Below are 19,077 nucleotides of genomic sequence, written 5' to 3'. Positions count from 1 at the left end.
CCAGCAGTCAGAATGCTTGGAAGCCAATAAAGCAACATTTGCCACGAGGAATCTAAATTCATGCCCTGCAGACCAGGAAGATGGATTACATATCCACAAGATAACACAGGTGAAGCTATCATCATGTCACGCTAGCATGCTGGGCGTTTGATGCCTCGGAGAATTATTCGTCATGTACAATTCGCGGACCGTCTCGATGCAAGGTAATCTGTAGGAAAGAAACCGGGTAGATCTCGACGGCCTGTCTTCCCATTGAAGCGATGCGAACTTCTACCCAGCTTGGCTCCCCACAGCTGGTAAGGTTGAAGCAATCACTATAGTACCATCCCACACAGAATTTGCCTTTGACGGAAGTTTGGGTCTATTCAGCCTGAAGTCGGGAAAGGCGATCCTTGGGTGAAACGGGAGCAGGGCCATGTTGTGAGTTGCCCGTTTCAGGAAGGGGAGTCAATCTTCCATAACGGTGACGACCTCAACTTATGGTCGACAGTCAGCTGCGCTTAGGGCTGAGGGAGTGGATGGAAGTAAGCATTCCGGAACGAGATAGCGAGATAGAGGCAGATGATTTACGGAAAATTAGACACTGCCCACCCAATGTATCAGATATGGTTCATGGTGTTGCCCGCATGAACCCAGGTTGTTGGGTTGTTGGGTGTCGGAGAAGGGTGCTGGTTGAATCAAAGTTGGAGGAGTGGACGAAGATCTCCAGTGGGTGCAGGAATCCCTGGGAAAGGGCCCTTTTAGCGGTCCTTGCCCCAGCTTTTAGCGCATCGGCCCCCCATCAGATCTGCACGAACAGAGCATGGGCTCAAATCCGAGCACTCTCATTGGCGGACTTTTAAAGAGAGATTCTCCAGGTGCTGGAGAAACTGTGGGGTTCTTCGCACTCGCTCCCTGTCTTGAACGCCTCTCGCAAATCACCACTCACTCATTTTCCAGCTCCCAGGTGAATGGACAAGGTCGTTACAGTATTCAACCGTTCGGCTTGTGCCGACCACAACGTAACGCCGGATGAATTGGCCTTGACGGACCGTCTTCGCGTAATCTCCTAGGAACCTGTTCGGTTGATTCCCCGCCTACCATCGTCCCTCTCGGTCCTTCAGTGGGAATCATCGAAAGTCCAGCTGCTGCCCCGTGGCACGTTCGTTCCAGGCGGTATTGGACCTGGCCATGGATAATTTGTATCGATCGCAGACGGCATTTGTCACGGCAAGTCTGACGCCACGACAGATCCAGGCACGTCTGGATTGGGTGTGTATGTCTTCCATCAACACAATCGGGTGTCGTAGACAAGAACTACCAATGTTAATAGCCAGTTATGATGACAGTTACCTAGACTCCACTATTTTAATCCAGTCCCACGCTGTTCCCGTCCCCCTGGCCGGCAGCTAGCAGCACCAATACATGCGATTGTAGACAGGCCAGCGTGGGAGTTGACCCAGCTTGCTCGCTCGTCTGGTTCAGGTCTGCCGTCAGTGCTCCATCCGTCTGATGACGGTAAAACAAACGTCGGCGAAATATTTCGACTGGCTTGGCGGTCCCAAGACCCAATATACGCTATCTACCTTCCAGAAACCCCAATGCCAGATGTCTTGCAAACCCCCTCGGTCTTTTGTTGATTCCCAGGTCCCATCTCCCAGGCAAATGACGCGGCAGATACCCAGGTGCTGATATACCCGTACATGTCGCCGGATCTTTCCATTGAGTGCTCTGGCCCGCTCCGTCTCGTGTCTCATCTTTACCCGCCGTCATCACCGGCTGTATTGTGAGGCTCTGGCACCGAACCACCTACGACTTGGCTCGAACTGGAACATTACGTCTTCTCCAAACTTGCTGGATCACTCCCGACAGGCCAACACGACGTCTGTTGTCTTTCCGAGGCATTTCTGAGGCCACCTTCATACGTCGACTGAAAAGCAAAAGAATTCGCCCAATTCCCAATAGATTACTTATTCAGCGCCAAGCTCACCGAATCAAACGGGACTTGCCCAGATCAGAAGCCAGCTTCCTCAACCCGGGAGTCTAGGCCATGCGCAATAGGCCTCTTCAGAAGGATCCTGCCGTTTCGTAGTTGGGGCTCGAACTGGAATCGCCGGCATAGAGCAGTCAGTTGGAATCTGGGACGAGAGGCGAGGACACCGACACGAGCCCCTGATCATCGGATCCCTTTATAATTACGGCTATACGACGAGTCGAAAAACAGACACAGCCATGATGGCGGCTGTTCAACCACTGGAGTCGCTGCCCGCGCCAGGACAACGACAAAGTTTTGGACGAAATCACATAGCTATGGATATCGACATTGAAACTCGAGCACCACGTGCATCACATGAGATGACGATTCGAGGTGGTTTGCAACAAGGAGATGCAAGAACAGTGGTGATAATGTATGGTCCTGGCCAAGAGCAGATAGTGGCCGTCTTTGCTGAGGTTCTCGGGAAGCCTTACCGACTGAAAGGAGGAATTCGGGACGTCACCAGGGATGATCAGGATTGGGTTATTGGGGTCTCGGCGGAAAGTGCAAAGGCTGAGATAGCCTCACGGAACAGGGGACTGGTCGTGACCATCAACGCTCATTGTACAACACTGGGCATGCCTCCCGACATCTACCTGTCAGCGCAGACAGATTACGAGTGGCTTTATACCGAAGCTTCATTCTTCCGAAGAGATCTAACACGATTTGTATCACATACTCTGGGACAGCTTAGCCACCACGAAACACTAATGGCAAAACCCAGGACGTACTTCATTTCGACAACGTTTCCGGATGTCCATGCTGCGCTCCCAAACATCGACATCCTCACTGTCGGCTCAGACGCTGTCGAGATTCGAGTTGATCTCTTGAAAGAGCCTTTGGGCAATGGACGGTTCTCGGAAATCCCAAGCTTGAGCTATGTTGGCGAACAGCTCATGCTTCTTCGCCAGAGGACCGAACTGCCAATCATATTCACGACAAGGTGTACGAAAGAGAATGGCCGATTTCCGATGGACAATCCTGATTTGTTTTATGAATATCTTTACCGGGCGATTCAGTGGGGCGTTGAGTACATCGACGTCGAGCTCTGGCTCCCAGAAACCATTCGACGAAGACTGTACGAGCAGCGCGGGAGCAGTCGCATCATGTCTGCCTTCCATGATTTTTCAGGCACTTTCAAGTGGCCCTCACAGAGAGCCGAGTCAATATTCCTCCAGTCTCGACGGTACGCCGACATTGTGAAAATGATTGCCATCATCAATGACCACAATGAAAACTTTGAGTTGGAATACTTCCGGTCAAAAATCAAGGCTGAATATCCCGATTCACCACCGCTGTCTGCTGTCAACATGGGGGAAACGGGTCAGTTCTCTCGGACGCTAAACAAGGTCTTCACTCCTATCACCCACCCTCTGCTGCCCATCATCGCAGCTCCGGGGCAGATGAGCGCAGCTGAGATTAACCAGGCCCTGGCATTGGTTGGACAGCTGCCAAAGAAGAACATCTATGGCATTACTAGCCCGAGCATGCGGAGTGCCATTCCACAGGCACCCTTCTATGAGAAATGCTTCAACGAACTTGGGTTACCACATCACTTTGCCGTCGTGGAGCGACAACCCAAAGGGCTTGCCTCCATCGAGACGTGGTGTAATCAAAGAAACTTTGGCGGTGCTTACCTAAATCCAGCCATGTCACTCACCAATCTGGCGACGAGCAAAGGCTTCTTTGCATCACTCAACAATGGCAACGGGCCGGTTCTCAGCGAAGCCGCTCGACTCATCGGGATGGTTGATACCATCGTCGTCCGGCCGGCCACATCATCTAGTTCAGCATCCACACCATCAAGCCCGCCTCGGCAGCAAAACGGAGATTCCGTGGGTGCTATCAGCTCGACGCAGTCGGGCTTGCCACCGAACACTTCACTCGTGTTTGACAACGCCTCGTGGAAAGGTATCCTTAGTACCCTTACCCGTGATCTTGCTCCATCTGCCTACTTTGGCTGCGCGGCTGTGGTACTTGCCTCATCGGCCGACGACGCAGCCAGTGCTTTATTCGCTCTCAAAGCCCTGAAGGTCGGTAAGGTTTACACCGTCGGCTTCAAAACACCTCCCGCCTTTGCCAAAGACCTTCTTATCGAGCCATTCAACAGCCTCGAGAGCATACAGAGAGCCCGTACGGTAAATGCCAACGGCACCGAGTCTATACGAGCGGGGGCCGGCTCGCCGTTTGTGGTGGTGAGCGCTCTGGGTCCGGAAAAGAGTAATCTAGTCGGGATGCTCGTTCGTCTGTTCGGGTCGCCGCCTCGAGGGGAGGCAGGTGCGGGAAGGGAAAATTCGAGAAGGGTGTTTTTGGACCTGGCAGACGGCTCGGGGCATGGCCCACGGAAGGGGGACCCGGGTTTGATTGCTGAGCAATGTGGGTTCGCGGCTTATGGGGCGGCGGATGTAACGGCTTTTACGACAGTTGAGACGCTGAGGTTGCTGGTTGGGCAGAACGTACCGTACAGCTTTGTGAGGTTGGCGAGCGGGAGGCAGTTCTTTTGAAAGGGGACTCGGACCAGTTGAACATCAAAGGAGATGAAATGGCATATTGGCTCGGGTATTATTTGAGAAATCGTAGGATATCTGGTATCATACCCCGCTATACAGGAGTTTCACTGACAAGAGAAGTACTTTCACAGGTACGGTCTAGGTTCCCGAGCGATGCTACCTGGCTACCCGATTACGAGCATCGATACATGAATCGAGCTGACCTCTTGGGACATGCTGTGCACCAAGGGATAGGATGAGGAGCCAGGGCAGCATAACACAAGCTTGTCACGATCATCGCCAACCGGCTCGGTCCATCGACCTCGTTAAGAAAGGAGGAGACATGAGCAAAGCCTTGCTCTACTAGGACTGGACGGATGGGCATCTAGCGTATGGTGTAAAGGTGTTGCATTTGCGTGCGGAGAGGTGGATATCGGGCATATGGTCTGGGGAGGTTCTCCCATGATCATTGTCTGCATGTGTGGCTTATGGTGTAGCGGTTGGAATCGGGGATTCATGAAAGAGTTGATGCACAGATGGTTCATTGTGGTGAGTGGAACGTGAGATGCATGTGGTGATCAATGAGCGAGCGGTCTATCGGATGCGAGTCCCGGATGATACTACTTTGCGGCAGGCAGGTTCTGGGGGGAGGGGATTATGAGAATTAATTGGGAAACGAAATTTGAAGATGCATTTACATCTACCGTCTATCTATCCGGGTTACAAACTGCCCAAAGCCGAGTTGCTGGTCCTTGTGAACATAGACCGCTAGGACGTACTGTCGACAACAGCACCCCACCGGAGGTAATCTCAGCCAGGACTTCTTCACAAAACAAGACAGTTGGAAGCTACCAGAGATGTGACTAGTGATAAATTTTCAAGGCGTTGGTGACCAGGTTGAGAGCTTCTCGAGCAGGATTCTGATATTGCAAGTAATATAGACGTAACAGTTGAACACGGTTCAAGATGCTGTCAGCAACGACTTGAACAACAAAACAACGGTCCCTACTCTGAGTTTTCAACCTAGGCAGGCTCGAGTTGGGCCGAGAAAGAGACCGTTCAGCATAGTGCCTAGAGTGCTTTTGAAAGGCTTGCTGTTGGGCCTACCGTGACTATTCCGTCAGATGCTTCTAGGAATGTTGTTGTCTGTCGTCTAAGATTTCGGTAGGCACTCCGAGTGGTGGCCGAGCAATATATCAAATAGGTAGGTAGGGCAGAATCGTCGAAACGATCATGATCTGACACCGAGACTGATGGATTCAACTCCCTTGGCCGTCTAAAACTCAGCAGATCATAGAGAACGTACCACGGTAGGTACACCGTGTGCTATCGTCTTCAGTGTGAGGTCTCTACTTTGCCTCCAGGCGTGTACCGCACACTTGTTTGACAGAATACTCGTCACGACTATTTTCTTCCATCTTGAATTCCGAGTAAGATGTAGAGAGGGGCGCAACAATTACTCTGTACAAGTCTGGAGGGCAAGACGACAAACAAGCTTCGGGTAGCCCAACCCCACCGAATCGGATTTCTCAAATATCCTACCTTGGCGTATCGGCAGCGGACCCCTGATCCCAATTCTCCTAACCTGATGGCGTTGCCTCTTCCGCTGTCCGGGTCCACCGCATGAACCAAACAGTCGTATCGTCTTGCGGGGAGGTGCAGTAGCTTACATGCAAACCCAAGGCGAAGATCGGGATTGGGGTGTGGACTAGTGATGCTACAGATTCAACGAGTCCTTGATAGACAATGAATACTTTGGAGACGAGACAGGAATCCGACTTTGGGAACAATATGTAGAGGCTAGGTAGTGATGTGCTTTCGTCCGAAGCTCACCGAAGTCAATGGATCTTAGCCCATTGAACCGAACCGTGTTTCAAAACCCGTTCGAAACAGCAACCTGATCTTTCTTGCAATACTCGAGGGGGTTGTATCTACATGTTCAGGTAGATTAAGTGCTGCTAAAGGTTGATATGAGCAAATAAGCTTTGAAACACTGTATAGTGAAGTCAGAAAGTAAGGACCAGCCTGGATATCTTGCGTTATAGAGAAGTCGAAGCCGGAGAGCCTCCCGACAATCCGGGCTTGTAGGGCTCCTGACCTGAGCACAAGCAGACAACGGAGAGATTTTCGGACCGATAGGTGTCGCGGAACGAGGAATGAGAATATGTACAGCACAAACCTGGAAGATCAAGCAGGGAGTGTGCCCACCTACTTGACCTTAGCGCTCGGCACCAGCATCTCCGCCTGCAGGATACACCCGGTATATGGAAGGCAGGCTGCGGTCAGTGAACTACCGGAGCTGCTTGGTCTAGGCTGGCAAGCAACAGCAAGCCACAAGAGCTTGGTTCCTGGGTATAAGAAGAAGATCGACAACAACAACAAGAACAAGAAGAGGCTTGATCTTCATCATGCTCGACGGGTTACCTTACCGTAATTGCTGGGGAGACATCTGCACTGATACAGAGCTTAAATGGCCCCGAATCGAGGCATGTCATGGTTGGTATGCCGGTCTTTGCTTAATAGTCTCGGTTCCGAATTTCCGGTAGTTGACAATATGATGATGATTCTTGATGCTATCCCCAGCCATGCAACAGCAATGGGGAGGTGTAATGTGACCAAGTGTAACTGTCTGACGACAACCTGAAGCGGTCACTGGAGCAAAGCTGCTTGAGAGCTCCATAAAGAGTGCTACGCCAGAGAATGAAGCTCGCGGTGTTCTGAAAGCAAGTGGTGATGCGCTGAAGAGGTGATTTCATGGTCAAGGTGAGGGAAGAGGCAAGGAAGCTGGGTTGAATTTCGGGAGACGATCGTCCGTAGACTGCCAAGGATCGCCGACCGTTAGGGACCAGAGCCCGATCTTGCAAGGGGCTAGATTTGGTGAAGGTCGCGGGTTGCAGGGGGTTCCGGGTTTTGCTGCTTAAGCGAACGGCACCTTCAACGCTCTTCAGTTCCTGAGAACAGCAGGCTCGGCCGTATCATGGTCCCCGTCCTTGTATGTAATGCGGAAAGAGGACTTGAAAGTATTCGACCTCGGGTGTGTCGCTCCCATGGTGCAGCGACCCGGGACACAGTCTCGATATTGACGACGGCTAGGATATACCTGGCTGATATGGTTAGTATAGAAAGCCCAGCCGGGCAAGATCAACAGTTACTGTAAAACAGTGAGCTGTAATTGGCGCGGCAAACATCAAGATATTGCGACCCCCAAGTTGTCGCTGCACCCTCACTGTGACGCACAGCTTCAGCCCAAAGATCTCGACCAGAATATGAAATAAAGCGTCAGTATATAAACAGAAGGCGGCTCCAGAGGCCCAGCGAGCGGTCACGCTGCGTCACATTGTGCTTGTGACCTGCCCCCCAGAAGCAATTGCCGTGGAAGAGAGCTTAAGTCGAGACGGGATAGAGGCGAGGAAGCATTGAATACTCCCCTCATATATCGGGTTCCCGTCAATGGACATCGTTCCTGAATCACAGTTGGATTTTGACTTCGCGGTACCAAAGAAAGACAAGGAAGGACCCTTGACAGCTCTTGGGCACCGCTGTTTGGAGACGGTAGATAAGTTGAGAGAAGGACATGGATTTTCTGGCGATGTTTGAAGTGGTAAAAGCTGCGCGTTTAAAGAATACAAATCAAGAGTAACAAGGCCGTCGACGTCCTGAAATGGTCACAGTGACCCTGGGGTGGAGAGCAACGGCTTGTGGATGGCGGGCCCTGAAGCCGTCGGTTGCGGAGGTGGTACTGTGGGGCCGCCGTTACACACAGGGATCAAGGATGATATTTCATCCCTTTTCAATCTGTTAAACTCCATTGAACCACCAAACTGCTGGACAGGACGGGAGGGAATATGGGATGAAGGGGGCAAGGACAAGCTGTAACTGGGAGCCCATTCTGCTTTTGGCAGCGCCTAGGGACAAACTGGAATTCCCGAAAAAACACAGCTTTCTGTAAGGTGTATCGTCTCCACCAACTCCCCGGAGCTCTTTCCCACTTCTCCAACCCCACTCATCCTTCAACTCACCGGCATCGTCCCCTCCCCGCACCACACACATCGTGCCTTGTAAAGTTCCAGTGTTGGCCAACATCTGTCCACTGACCCCTCCCCGCTGGGTTGGGCTGCTACCTTCTCTTGTGGGAATTGAACATCATGGTTTCCTTGGCTCTCAGGCCTCGACATCATCCTCGGTCACATTTATCTTTATGACATCTTGTCTTTAAACGACCACTGCCGGCTCTAGCTCTTAGTTTCAGATGCTCGGAGACAGCCGCCCAATCATCATATGGACATTGTGTTTTGCTTCAGCAAAAAGGGCCGAGGATCAAGCTCTAGACGGGGAGGGTGAATGTGAGTTATCCGTTTACTCACTGGCGATCCAACAATCCATCCCATAGCCACACACCTCCCGTCCTCGGCTCTAAGCCTACCTGCCTAGGTACTTACACTGTAGCCTCCCCTGTCTTCCACCCGGGGGACTCCCCAGAATCAAACCTTCCATCCGGGGTAGTCGCCCCATCATCCTGTCTGACAAGCCGGCCCCTGACCAATTACTCGTCCCATACTTGACCCTCCCTCTCTACCAAACTCCCCGATCCCCAGTTTATTGTGCTGTGCTACGCTGTCTGCGGGGGCGGCTCACTTTGATGCACCCCAGAAAATCGACTAACTATCTCGCCAACCACTCCAGCCATAAGGCGACCACCTACTTGTCAAGCTTCCCTTCTTCGCGTCCTGTCAAACTTCCCAAGACGACGCCCGAGGCTCGCCATCAACCGGGAAAACTTACTGTGCTAACGACAACCCCCACCTAGCGAATACTCTCGCCACCACTTACATGATATTTCTTGTCGGCTCAACCCCCATATATATACATCGGTGAAGGAGAGAACATGCCGAGAAGGGGCACCTGGAGTCGGCATATAGGAAACCAGTCGATCTCCAGCTCCACAGACTGACAGGAATGATGGCACAAGCCTACGACCCGGGAGCGGTTGCTGCGCTGCCCCGAATGCATCCCCCAGGAATGTCACGGCCACAGGTCAGCATTGAACGACTGCCTACACGACGCATGAGTAACGAGCCACGAGAGTCTATGAACTGCAAATCGTGTCGAAAACGCAAGGTATGCAAGGCACCACAACACATTCTGGTAACTTCGAGGTCGGAGATTGATAAAGGGCGAATGAAACCAGATCAAATGCAACCGTCTACGACCTGCCTGTGAAGCCTGCCAGGTCTTCCAGTGCCCATGTGTATACGGTAGGTTAATTCAATCATTCGTTGCCTTGGCCCATTGCTCATCATCACTACAGATGCTGTTCCAAAGAAAAGGGGGCCCAAAACAGATGTTTTGGAAGCTTTACTGAAAAGAGTCGACGGGCTAGAGGCTCAACTGAAAGAAAAAAAGACTGACCCCGAGGCTTCCACCTCGGAAAACCCGCCTACCAATATCTCTGATGAGTCGATGTCTCCAACAGCAACAACAGGCACAAAAACAGATGACAAACCAGAGCAACAAGCGGGACCAAGTGAGGCTAGCCACGAAAGTGAGGACCTAGCCATTTTCTCACCAATAGACTCGAGGTATGCTACTCTTGCCCTGGCTATCCCTGTTGCGTTGTTGGTCGGAGAAATCTGACAGTTCGCTGTTGAACTAGCCCGCCATCCCCTGAGGTTCAGCCGGATGATCTTCTCGATACTTATTTCAGTCGCCTCCATGACAAGCCATTTCATATCTTGGATGAATCTACGCTGAGGCAACGACGACAACTCAATCAAGCTCCTGATTATCTCATACATGCCATTTTTGCGGTAGCAGCGAGGTGAGCGCCTTTACTGCCACCGATCTGTCCCGCGGCAATCTCAACTGACCCCGATCATAGATATACCCCTCATCCCAGTGGCTATCAGTCAGCTGTAAAGCTCAGTGAAGACTATGCCGCTCGGTCGAGATTGGAAATCGACACAGATGAGCCGTCAGTCGATGCCCTACAGGCGCTCGTGCTGCTGGTCACCGCATTCACTGCGGCTGGCAAAGGCAAAAGAGCATATATGTTGCTGAGTACGCATTTGATGCCGTGACAGTGCCTGTGTACTGAAGCTGACTAGAACTAGCAAGTGCGGTTGGGATGGCCATGGCACTCGAACTACACAGAGAGATGGACGTCAACGCACGAGTTACGCCAACCGAGCGAGAGACACGACGAAAATTGTTTTGGAGCTGCTATCTGCTCGACCGGTTCATGGCCTGCGGGTCAAAACGCCCTTCCTTGATCGCAGACAGAGCCATCATCTTGAGGCTCCCGTCGTGGTTGCCCGTTCCCGGGTCGCTACCGGCCGATGGGGATTATTTTCAGAGCTACACCAATCTGCAATATTTACAGGGCACAGGAAAGAAAGCGCAAGGAAGCAGCGGCATGCTCATCGACATTTGTCGCATCTTGGGAACAACAAACCAGTATCTGGCAGCTGGGGGCGTCAAAGGAGATTCGCATTTTCCATGGCACTCTCTATCCAATCTCTCAAAGATCCGCCAAGACCTAGATGTGTGGGCATCCGGGACGCAGGATGTGTTTTCAAGCCTGGATTCACTTTTTGGCCAGCCTGACTCCACCGTGCTTGTATTGAGCAAGCTTGTTTACCATCTTATTCACTGCCTTATATACCGACCATTTCTACCGATCGATCTATCGGAACTTACTGGGACAGGGCAGCACCAGTCATGGCAGATAGAAGCCACCAACATGTGTTTCCTCCATGCGAACGCTATCGCAGAACTTGTGGAGGTCGGAAAGCGGACAGCATCGATCGAATGGCCGGCATTTGTTGGATTTTGTATATCCACAGCAGGGACAGTCCACATACACGGCGCTCACTACAGCAGGGTGGGCAATACAGGCGAGATGAATGTGTTTAGTTCCTCGGCAGAGTTTCTCTCGCGAGAGATGCAGCAGCTAAGTGAACTGCGGTATGCCTGGGCGAGTGTTCAACATCAACGCGAGACACTACAAGGCATGTACAATGCTCACTCGGGGCTTGTCAAGAGCCACAACAGCAACGCCATGCGCCAGTCCCCGGTATTCCATCTGGAAGACTTTTTTGATCGTTACTCGGGTACCGCCAGCCCGGGAGGCCAAGCATTTAGTTTTGATGCCGCCAATTTGAACCTTTCGGATGTGGTTGTCGACTTTACTGCTGATGCGTACACTGGTCAAGATCTCTACGCGCCGCGTCTCGCAACGGGCGATGCAGGGCCATCTCGACCGAACCTCAAGAGAAAGAATACAGCGCCCTCGGGCAGGAAGAGGCCAGACCTACGCAATCTTTTGTCTTTGAACAGCAGTTTAAAAGTGGCAACAGCACCAGTGTTGTCAACACCATCCAGTGCCCATCGCCACTCATTCTCAGCAGCGTCCATGTCGTCGCAGCAGTCGCCAAATATGCTACACACACCACATTCATTGACGAGCGGATTCCACGGCATGCATGAACAAAGCGCACCGCACGCAATGGGTGGGTTTTCAATGGGAGGAGGGCATCATGGCGAACTCCCGGCTGGGTTGAGCAGCATGTCGAGCGGCCTATTCAGTCCGTCATTCAACTTTTCAGGATATCGAAACCCCACAACACCAGGCACAGGCGGCCCACACCAAGGCTTTGACCCGATGTTTGGTGAGCTCCCTACCAACACTTTTTCGACACCCACACCGTGGCACCACGGCGAACAAGCAGGCAACGGAAAAGGGGCGATGGTGACAAGCCCAACCGGGATTACGCCAAGCGAAAGTGTAGGAACTGCGGGCACCGCAGGTGATGAAAAAGACCCTTTTCTCAGCCTTCTCGAACAATTGGCCGAAAATGAGTCTGTGATGGGTACGGGTAATGAGCTGGACTTTTTCCTGGCTGGGGCGCCGAATACTGGGTAGAACTATCGGAGTTGACGCCATTAGGATGAGATGCTTGCTTGTCTGGTCATGCCGGGCGTTGCTGTAATTATCGGGAAAGATACCCATATCTGTACAAAGAAAGTCTGGGCGGTGAATAGGTGATTTTCTGGAATTGAGCAAACAGGGACGGCAAGGCTGGTGATGGTGCGTCCACCTGATGTTTACCCGTGAGGTCATATCCACGGTTGGAATTCTTTGTTGTGGTGTTTGGAAGGGTGGACTTTTCTGGAAAAGGGGGGGGACAGGAAGTCATATGTCTATCATCCTGTCTGTACAGAATCTATCTTTTCAGTGGCCAGGCACGGGAGTCTGGTCAGCGAAGAAAGTGAAACAACATCATCGATAGCATTTCACAAGCACGACAGAAGCCACCAGCGGAGCAACTTGCCCTGGTCCCTGGATGACACAACGATGGGTTCCGCAGGAGACGTCATCACTGGCGGGACCAGAGAGGAGCTACTTTTGAAACTTTCACTTTGTTTCTTTTGGTTTCTCACCGACGATGATGATGGGCTGTTTTTTTTTTTTTTTTTTGGTTTGTTTTGCTTATCGTTATTCCTCAGGCAAGAATTGCACATCTCTCAAACGAGGTAAAATATCCAGGCTTTCTTAATACATAAGGCAAACATGCACTTTTTGTTATTAGGCCGGCAGGCAGATTCCGACTCGCTGGGGCGAGGAGCTTTCAGGCACCGATAGCAGAGCCAATTAACGTGAGGAGGGAAGCGAGATCTAGGTTTTGTATTCCACTCGCCAAAGCTTGTGGCATGGCGGGATTTTTCAAGTAGTTCTTGTTTTACTGGAAAGAACCCTTATCATGGGCGTACCTGGGCTGCTGCTTTGGTTGCCCTCCATTTGAGGAGGAGAGGGGGGGGGGATCGCCGCCGCTACATACAGCAATTAACGATGCGGTTGTTGTTCTGTGAGGTTGAGAATGTCTCGGCAATGCGGCGGCGCGCGATGTGCGGTTGAATGGTCAATGTGTCACAGGGCTCTGCCAAGACACTGCTTTGGAGCCGGGCGGTCGGGGACTTTGCCAGCCGAAGGGGCGGTGATTGGTCCACGTGCTTGCTGGGGTTGGGGCGGTTTGGGGTGGGCTATGTCATTGCCCAGACTTTTGACAACCTAACGACAACGAAGACAGATGACCAACAAGGAGCGGCGGGAAGATGATTAGGGAAAAGGTAGGCGGATGGGGGGTGGTGGGAAAGCCACTGACCTCCTCGTGAGGAATTGAAGGGGTAGTTAATAGGATGAGAGTTTGCATCATGCGGGTTTTATCAAGTTTGGTGGCTTGGGGGGGGAGGGGAGTTGTTCCTCCGAAGGAGGGGTGGAATTTTGTCTCGCTCGGGAAAAGGGCAGGCAAAGAGTTTATCACATCATTCACGCAAGAGTGGTGGGTTAAGCGAAGGATTTAAGGTTTAGCAAAAAGGCTGGGGGCCATTGAAGATGAGAAAAAAGCTGGGGCAAAGTGGGCAGTGCTTCGCATAACGGCATTTCTCGTATGAGTTGTAGAGATGGAGAGTGAGGGGGAGGAGCCGAGAGAGAGAGAGCAAGCGGTGAGTAGTGGAGTGGTAATGGAGAAGTTGCAAATCCGGGCACACACTCGCTGCTGGATACTTATTACACTTTATGAGGAGGGAGACCCATCCATGCACAAGGGGAAAATCTTTGAAAAAAGGATATCGATAATCATAACAATTGTTGTAAGATATAAGCAGGTTTTTTTCTCGCTTCATCCCATCTTTTTTGCTGTAAGTTATTACTTCCCGACCTCCCCATACCACCGCCACTCCACACACCTTGGCTTTTTCTTACTGCTTCTGCTCGAGTCTTTTGGCACACATACACACGCACAGGTCACAAATCACAGAATTTTGTGGCGTCGAGGCCTTTTTCTTTTTTGACGATATCGATTCGTTCCTCTTTTCACCGAAGCTCGATTCTGACAATTTGTCCCAGGCTTTGATGTCATTGGCCAAGGAGGCACATCGGTACTGGTGGTTGTAAAAACCTTAATATTGAACCCTACCCTCATACACTTGCAGCAGGGGTCTTGTCTATCCCGCCACACCACGCGATATATTGGCTATCACGACTCATGGCCCTGCAAAACACCACACGGTGAACTGGTTTCACCCTGCCAGGGGGACACCTGTTTTGAAAGATACCTTACCACTACCCGAATTGGTTCCTGGAGGGGGTGAGAAAAAGGAAGGGAAATCCAAATCCGAATACCAAGAGCCAAATATCATTAGATCAGACGGACAGAACCGCGAGAAGTGGGAGAGAAAGTACGCCTGTTTCACACATCAAGCACATCAAGCATATTTTATACAGTTTTGGCAACGATTTCTTTCGCCTCGGCACTTTGCACGAAACAACGGTTACCCTGGGTTCACACGTTTGCCGAGTCGCAACCCCACACACTCAGACACAGGACAGGCACAGGAACTTGATTGCCATCCGAATTCCGCTTGATTGAGAAGGACGCACACGAGTTTCTTTCCGTTCTACCGGTGATTGTGTGGCATGGTGTCAGCTTTGTGTCAAAGAACGCACAGACTTGACAGGAACCGCTGCCAGAGATTCGAGATGGCGGTTAGGGTTGTACAGCTACTACACCAACGACGACCACAACCATCATCCTTCGACAAGAACATAGTGCTGCTGTCGACGCTGCCGAGACGGAAACGGTAGTCTAGTGCTGCTGTTGTTACGGCCGCTGAGGTTGTTCTTTTTGGGAGGACAGACCTTTCCCAAGCTCCAACTTTTGTATAGGTTGTTGAGAGAGATGGAGAGGATATTACTGTCGACAATATCATTAACAGCAACGACGATATCGACGATACAGTAAACGGCTTTTTATTTATTTATCGACGTGCGTGTATCTGCACGCGCGCAGAGAGACGCCAGCCAGCCTTGTACTCAACGACACGGCGTGGCTTTTTGGCACTATTCAGTTGGCACCCCTTGGACCCCTGACTTAGGGTCGCCACCCGTCGCCCAACATGTCAACACTCTACCATTACCACCATTACAGACAGGCCGACCACAACAACATCAGCGTACCACAGGCAGAAGGGGAAGATGAGCACGCCGACCGCGGACCTGCGGTCTTGGCGGTGACGGCAGCGACGCTGACGCTGGCGTCGGTGTTTGTTGCGGCGAGGATGGTGTCGCGGATCGGGATAGTCAGGAGGTTCGGGGCTGATGACTACATCATCGTGCTGGCGTGGCTGATCACCGTCTTTTTGAGTCTGAGTATCATTTTTGGAACCATGAGGGGTTTAGGAAGGCATGGGGACCATGTAGAGGCTTGGAAGATGCCTGGGCTGAAGATGTGTGAATATGTTTTCAGCATTCTCTATGTAAGCAACACTGGCCCAAGGGCGAAGAAGATGGTGGCTGACATTATGGCAGAACCCGGCTCTCATGGCGACGAAATCCTCGGTCCTAATTTTCTATCTGCGGCTGGCGAAGAACACGCAAAAGATTCTTAGGATGGCTTCCTGGGGCGTGTTGGGCGTGGTGAACCTGGCGGGGGTGATTCTGACATTTATGAACATCTTTCAGTGCCACCCCATCGCGGCAGCATGGGACATCAACACCCCGATGATCAGGTGCATTCCCCTGCTCACCGAATTCATCTGCTCGGCTCCTATCAACGTCACGACCGACCTGGCGATCCTGGCGCTGCCAATCCCGGTGTTGACCAGCATGAGACTGCCGCCGAGGCAAAAGATCATTTTGATCCTGACGTTCTCTCTCGGCATCTTTGTGACGATTGTGGATGTGGTGCGTATCTATTACTTACAGAAAGCGATTGACATCACGTCTATGAATCCTTCCTCGAACAGGGAGGCGCTCTACGGACAGAGTCCCTCGTTTTCATGGAATGCGTCGCTCTCGTTGATGTGGTCGGCCGTCGAGGTCAACGTGGGGATTACGTGTGCGTGTATTCCTACGCTCAAGCCGCTGATTGTTAGGATTCTGCCGGCTATGCTGTATGATCCCAACGCTACGAGGCGGAGCACCACGCTCACGGGGGATGAGCCGTCGCCTTTCAAGAACAACAACGATAACAATAGGGCTGGTGCTGATGGGCTGGCAAACGCCGAGGGAGCTCCAGTCGACATCGCGGACCCTTCGCCATTTACACAAGCTGATCCCCCAGCTTTTGTCATCACCCCGCCAGATGAGCGGTCGTCGGAAGAGATCTCCATCAGAGATTTCTTGGCCGGTGCCGCGGGTTCTGGCGGACCTTCGTCTAGGAGAGTGTCGATGGCCCATAGCATGAACTACGTCCCGCCTCCCCACCGAGACTCGGCTGCTACCGCGACAGCCGTCTATTTTGGCTTTGTTAATATGAAGAAGCCAAAGAGCATGATCCGGACCAACGCCACCGAATCGTTCAAGTATTGCACCATCGTCTGCATTCTCTTCTTCATTTGGGGGTTCTCGTACGGCCTGCTCAACACGCTTAACAATGTCATCGCCGATGTGGCGGGGATGTCGTTTGCTCAGACTTTGGGCTTGACGTCGATGTACTTTGGGGCTGGTTACTTTGCTGGGCCGCTTCTTGTTGGGGAGTGGTTGCTACGGCATGACGAGCACCGCCGCTCTGGAAGAAAGGAACGCCCGGGTGTTGAGGCGATAGGGGGGTTCAAGACGACCTTTATTGTGGGATTGCTCATTTATGGCACGGGCACTATCATGTTTTGGCCCGGGGCAGTCCTGACCGCTTATGGAGGATTCATGGTCAGCTCCTTTGCCGTCGGGTTCGGGTTAGCAGTCCTCGAGACAGCCGCCAACCCCTTTTTGATCTTGTGCGGTCCCCCGGCGTATGGAGATCTGAGGCTCCTCCTCGCGCAGGGCGTCCAGGCAGTCGGCAGCGTCCTCTCCGGCCTTCTCGCCAACAAGGTCTTCTTCCGTAACCTCGAAAAAGAAAGCCACGGCGAACTGGAAGACGGCGAGATGTCCCAAACCCTCATCGACGTCCAATGGACATACCTCGGCGTCACTTTACTCTCGGTCCTCCTCGCACTTTATTTCTATTACATGCCCCTCCCCGAGGTATCAGACAGCGAACTCGCCGAGCTAGCCTCCAAGCTCCCCCTCGAACCGAAAAAGCGCTCCTTGGGCGGTTTCAAGCTCCGAAACTGGACCATCTTCTTCGCCGTCCTCGCCCAATGGTGCTACGTCGCCACCCAAGAAAACATGTCGATCTACTTCCACCAGCTCTTCAGCTCCTTTGCGTCTTACTCCCTCCCCGCAACAGCCAAAAGAGCGGCGGACTACCGCCCCCAGGGGCTGAAGTTCTCCATCCTCAACTACCTCCTCATCGCCCACACAGCCTTCGCCCTCTCCCGCTTTCTTGCGGCGGGGGTGGTCTACCTCAACGTTTCGAAACCTCACATCCGACTCGTCCCCACACCCCGCACGGTTTTGACATTGTGCGTGTTTCTCTCTGCGGTCTTTGCGTTGGTCATCTTGGTGTTTCCGCACACTGGCAACCCTAACTTGGTGGCTATACCGCTCATGTTGTTTTTCTTTTGCGAGGGTCCCATCTGGCCTTTGATTTTTAGTCTTGGGCTGAGGGGACAGGGGGAGAGGACGAAGAGGGCGGCTGCGTGGTTGACCATGGGGGCGTCGGGCCCGATGTTTTGGCCGTTTGTGAGTTATGCTATCAGGGAGAGGGGCGGGTTGAGTGTGGAGTTGGCTGTGGGGATACCGGTGCTGTGTTTGTTGGGAGGGTGTTTGGCGTATCCGGTGCTGCTCGGGGCTGTGAGGGATGGGAGGGAGATGGTGGATTTTGTTGTTCGGTGGGAGGATGGTGGGGATAAAGCCAAGGGGGGTGATGAGGGAGGGGAGAAGGGGGCGGGGATACTGGGGAGGTTCAAGGGGTTGAGGAGGAGGGGGGCGGAGGTGGAGTATTGTGAGGAGAGTGAGCGAAGGGGGAGTGATGATGAGGGAGACAAAGATGAAGAGAAGGAACAGGGGGAGGAGACGGAGGGGACGAGTTCTAGTGAGGGGACGGTGATGTCTGCTGGAGGAGAGGGAGGGCTGGAGAAACCACCTCCTGTAAGGTCGAGAACGGGGAGTTCGGCAAGGTCAATACCGCCCTGGGAGAGGAATATTCCTGGATTGGATTTGACGATATTGAAGGATTGATCTTCTTGAGTGGGAAGGGGATAATTGCATTGCGTTCTTTTTTTTTCTTTTTTTTTTCCTTTTGGAATGGCATGGGGTGTTGAAGCGGATGTTGGAAGAGATATACGGGTTAATCTCACGATGGTAATGACATGGCATATTTTGGCAGAAAAAAAAGGCGTTGATTTTTTTCAAGTTTTTGAGTTGAGGGACATCGCGGTTGTTTGCAGTGGCATCAGAACGAATGAATGACTTGACCTGGGTTGATCGGGATGACGGGATACGAATGGGGATAGAAACCGGATACCCCGAGATATGATACCCTCTTTGTTTGGTTGTTAGGTCTGGATGACCTGGAGTTGAGAAATGAAAGCCAGCATTGATAGCGGTGAATTTGATGAGTTGAATCAACAATCGTTTTATTATTTATCATGACCACTGCTTTGCCACTGCTAGGTGTGCATTTACGTAGGATCCGA

At 52.1% G+C, this 19,077-nt stretch overlaps 3 protein-coding genes across 3 annotated transcripts; all 3 read left to right on the top strand.

Moving 5' to 3' along the window:
- Positions 1 to 2,211: 2,211 nt before the first annotated feature.
- Positions 2,212 to 4,518, top strand: QC761_210000 (uncharacterized protein; the record flags this gene model as incomplete). The annotated part of the gene is made up of 1 exon (XM_062876739.1): positions 2,212 to 4,518. The coding sequence occupies one exon, from the start codon at positions 2,212 to 2,214 to the stop codon at positions 4,516 to 4,518; it is 2,307 nt and encodes a 768-aa protein (XP_062735363.1).
- Positions 4,519 to 8,338: 3,820 nt separating this feature from the next.
- Positions 8,339 to 12,424, top strand: QC761_209990 (uncharacterized protein; the record flags this gene model as incomplete). The annotated part of the gene is made up of 6 exons (XM_062876738.1): positions 8,339 to 9,621; positions 9,692 to 9,758; positions 9,812 to 10,082; positions 10,157 to 10,321; positions 10,382 to 10,560; positions 10,614 to 12,424. Exons 1-6 carry the CDS (start codon positions 9,460 to 9,462, stop codon positions 12,422 to 12,424), a joined length of 2,655 nt encoding a protein of 884 aa, XP_062735362.1. The 5' UTR covers positions 8,339 to 9,459.
- Positions 12,425 to 15,456: 3,032 nt separating this feature from the next.
- On the top strand, positions 15,457 to 18,619 carry QC761_209980 (uncharacterized protein; the record flags this gene model as incomplete). The annotated part of the gene is made up of 2 exons (XM_062876737.1): positions 15,457 to 15,816; positions 15,869 to 18,619. The coding sequence occupies 2 exons, from the start codon at positions 15,457 to 15,459 to the stop codon at positions 18,617 to 18,619; spliced, it is 3,111 nt and encodes a 1,036-aa protein (XP_062735361.1).
- Positions 18,620 to 19,077: the final 458 nt, after the last annotated feature.

Source organism: Podospora bellae-mahoneyi, chromosome 2, assembly GCF_035222275.1.
Source record: "Podospora bellae-mahoneyi strain CBS 112042 chromosome 2, whole genome shotgun sequence".
Classification (NCBI taxonomy): Eukaryota; Fungi; Ascomycota; class Sordariomycetes; order Sordariales; family Podosporaceae; genus Podospora; species Podospora bellae-mahoneyi.
The sequence above is the reverse complement of the archived record's forward strand: the minus strand, read 5'-3'. Positions and strand labels throughout refer to the sequence as shown.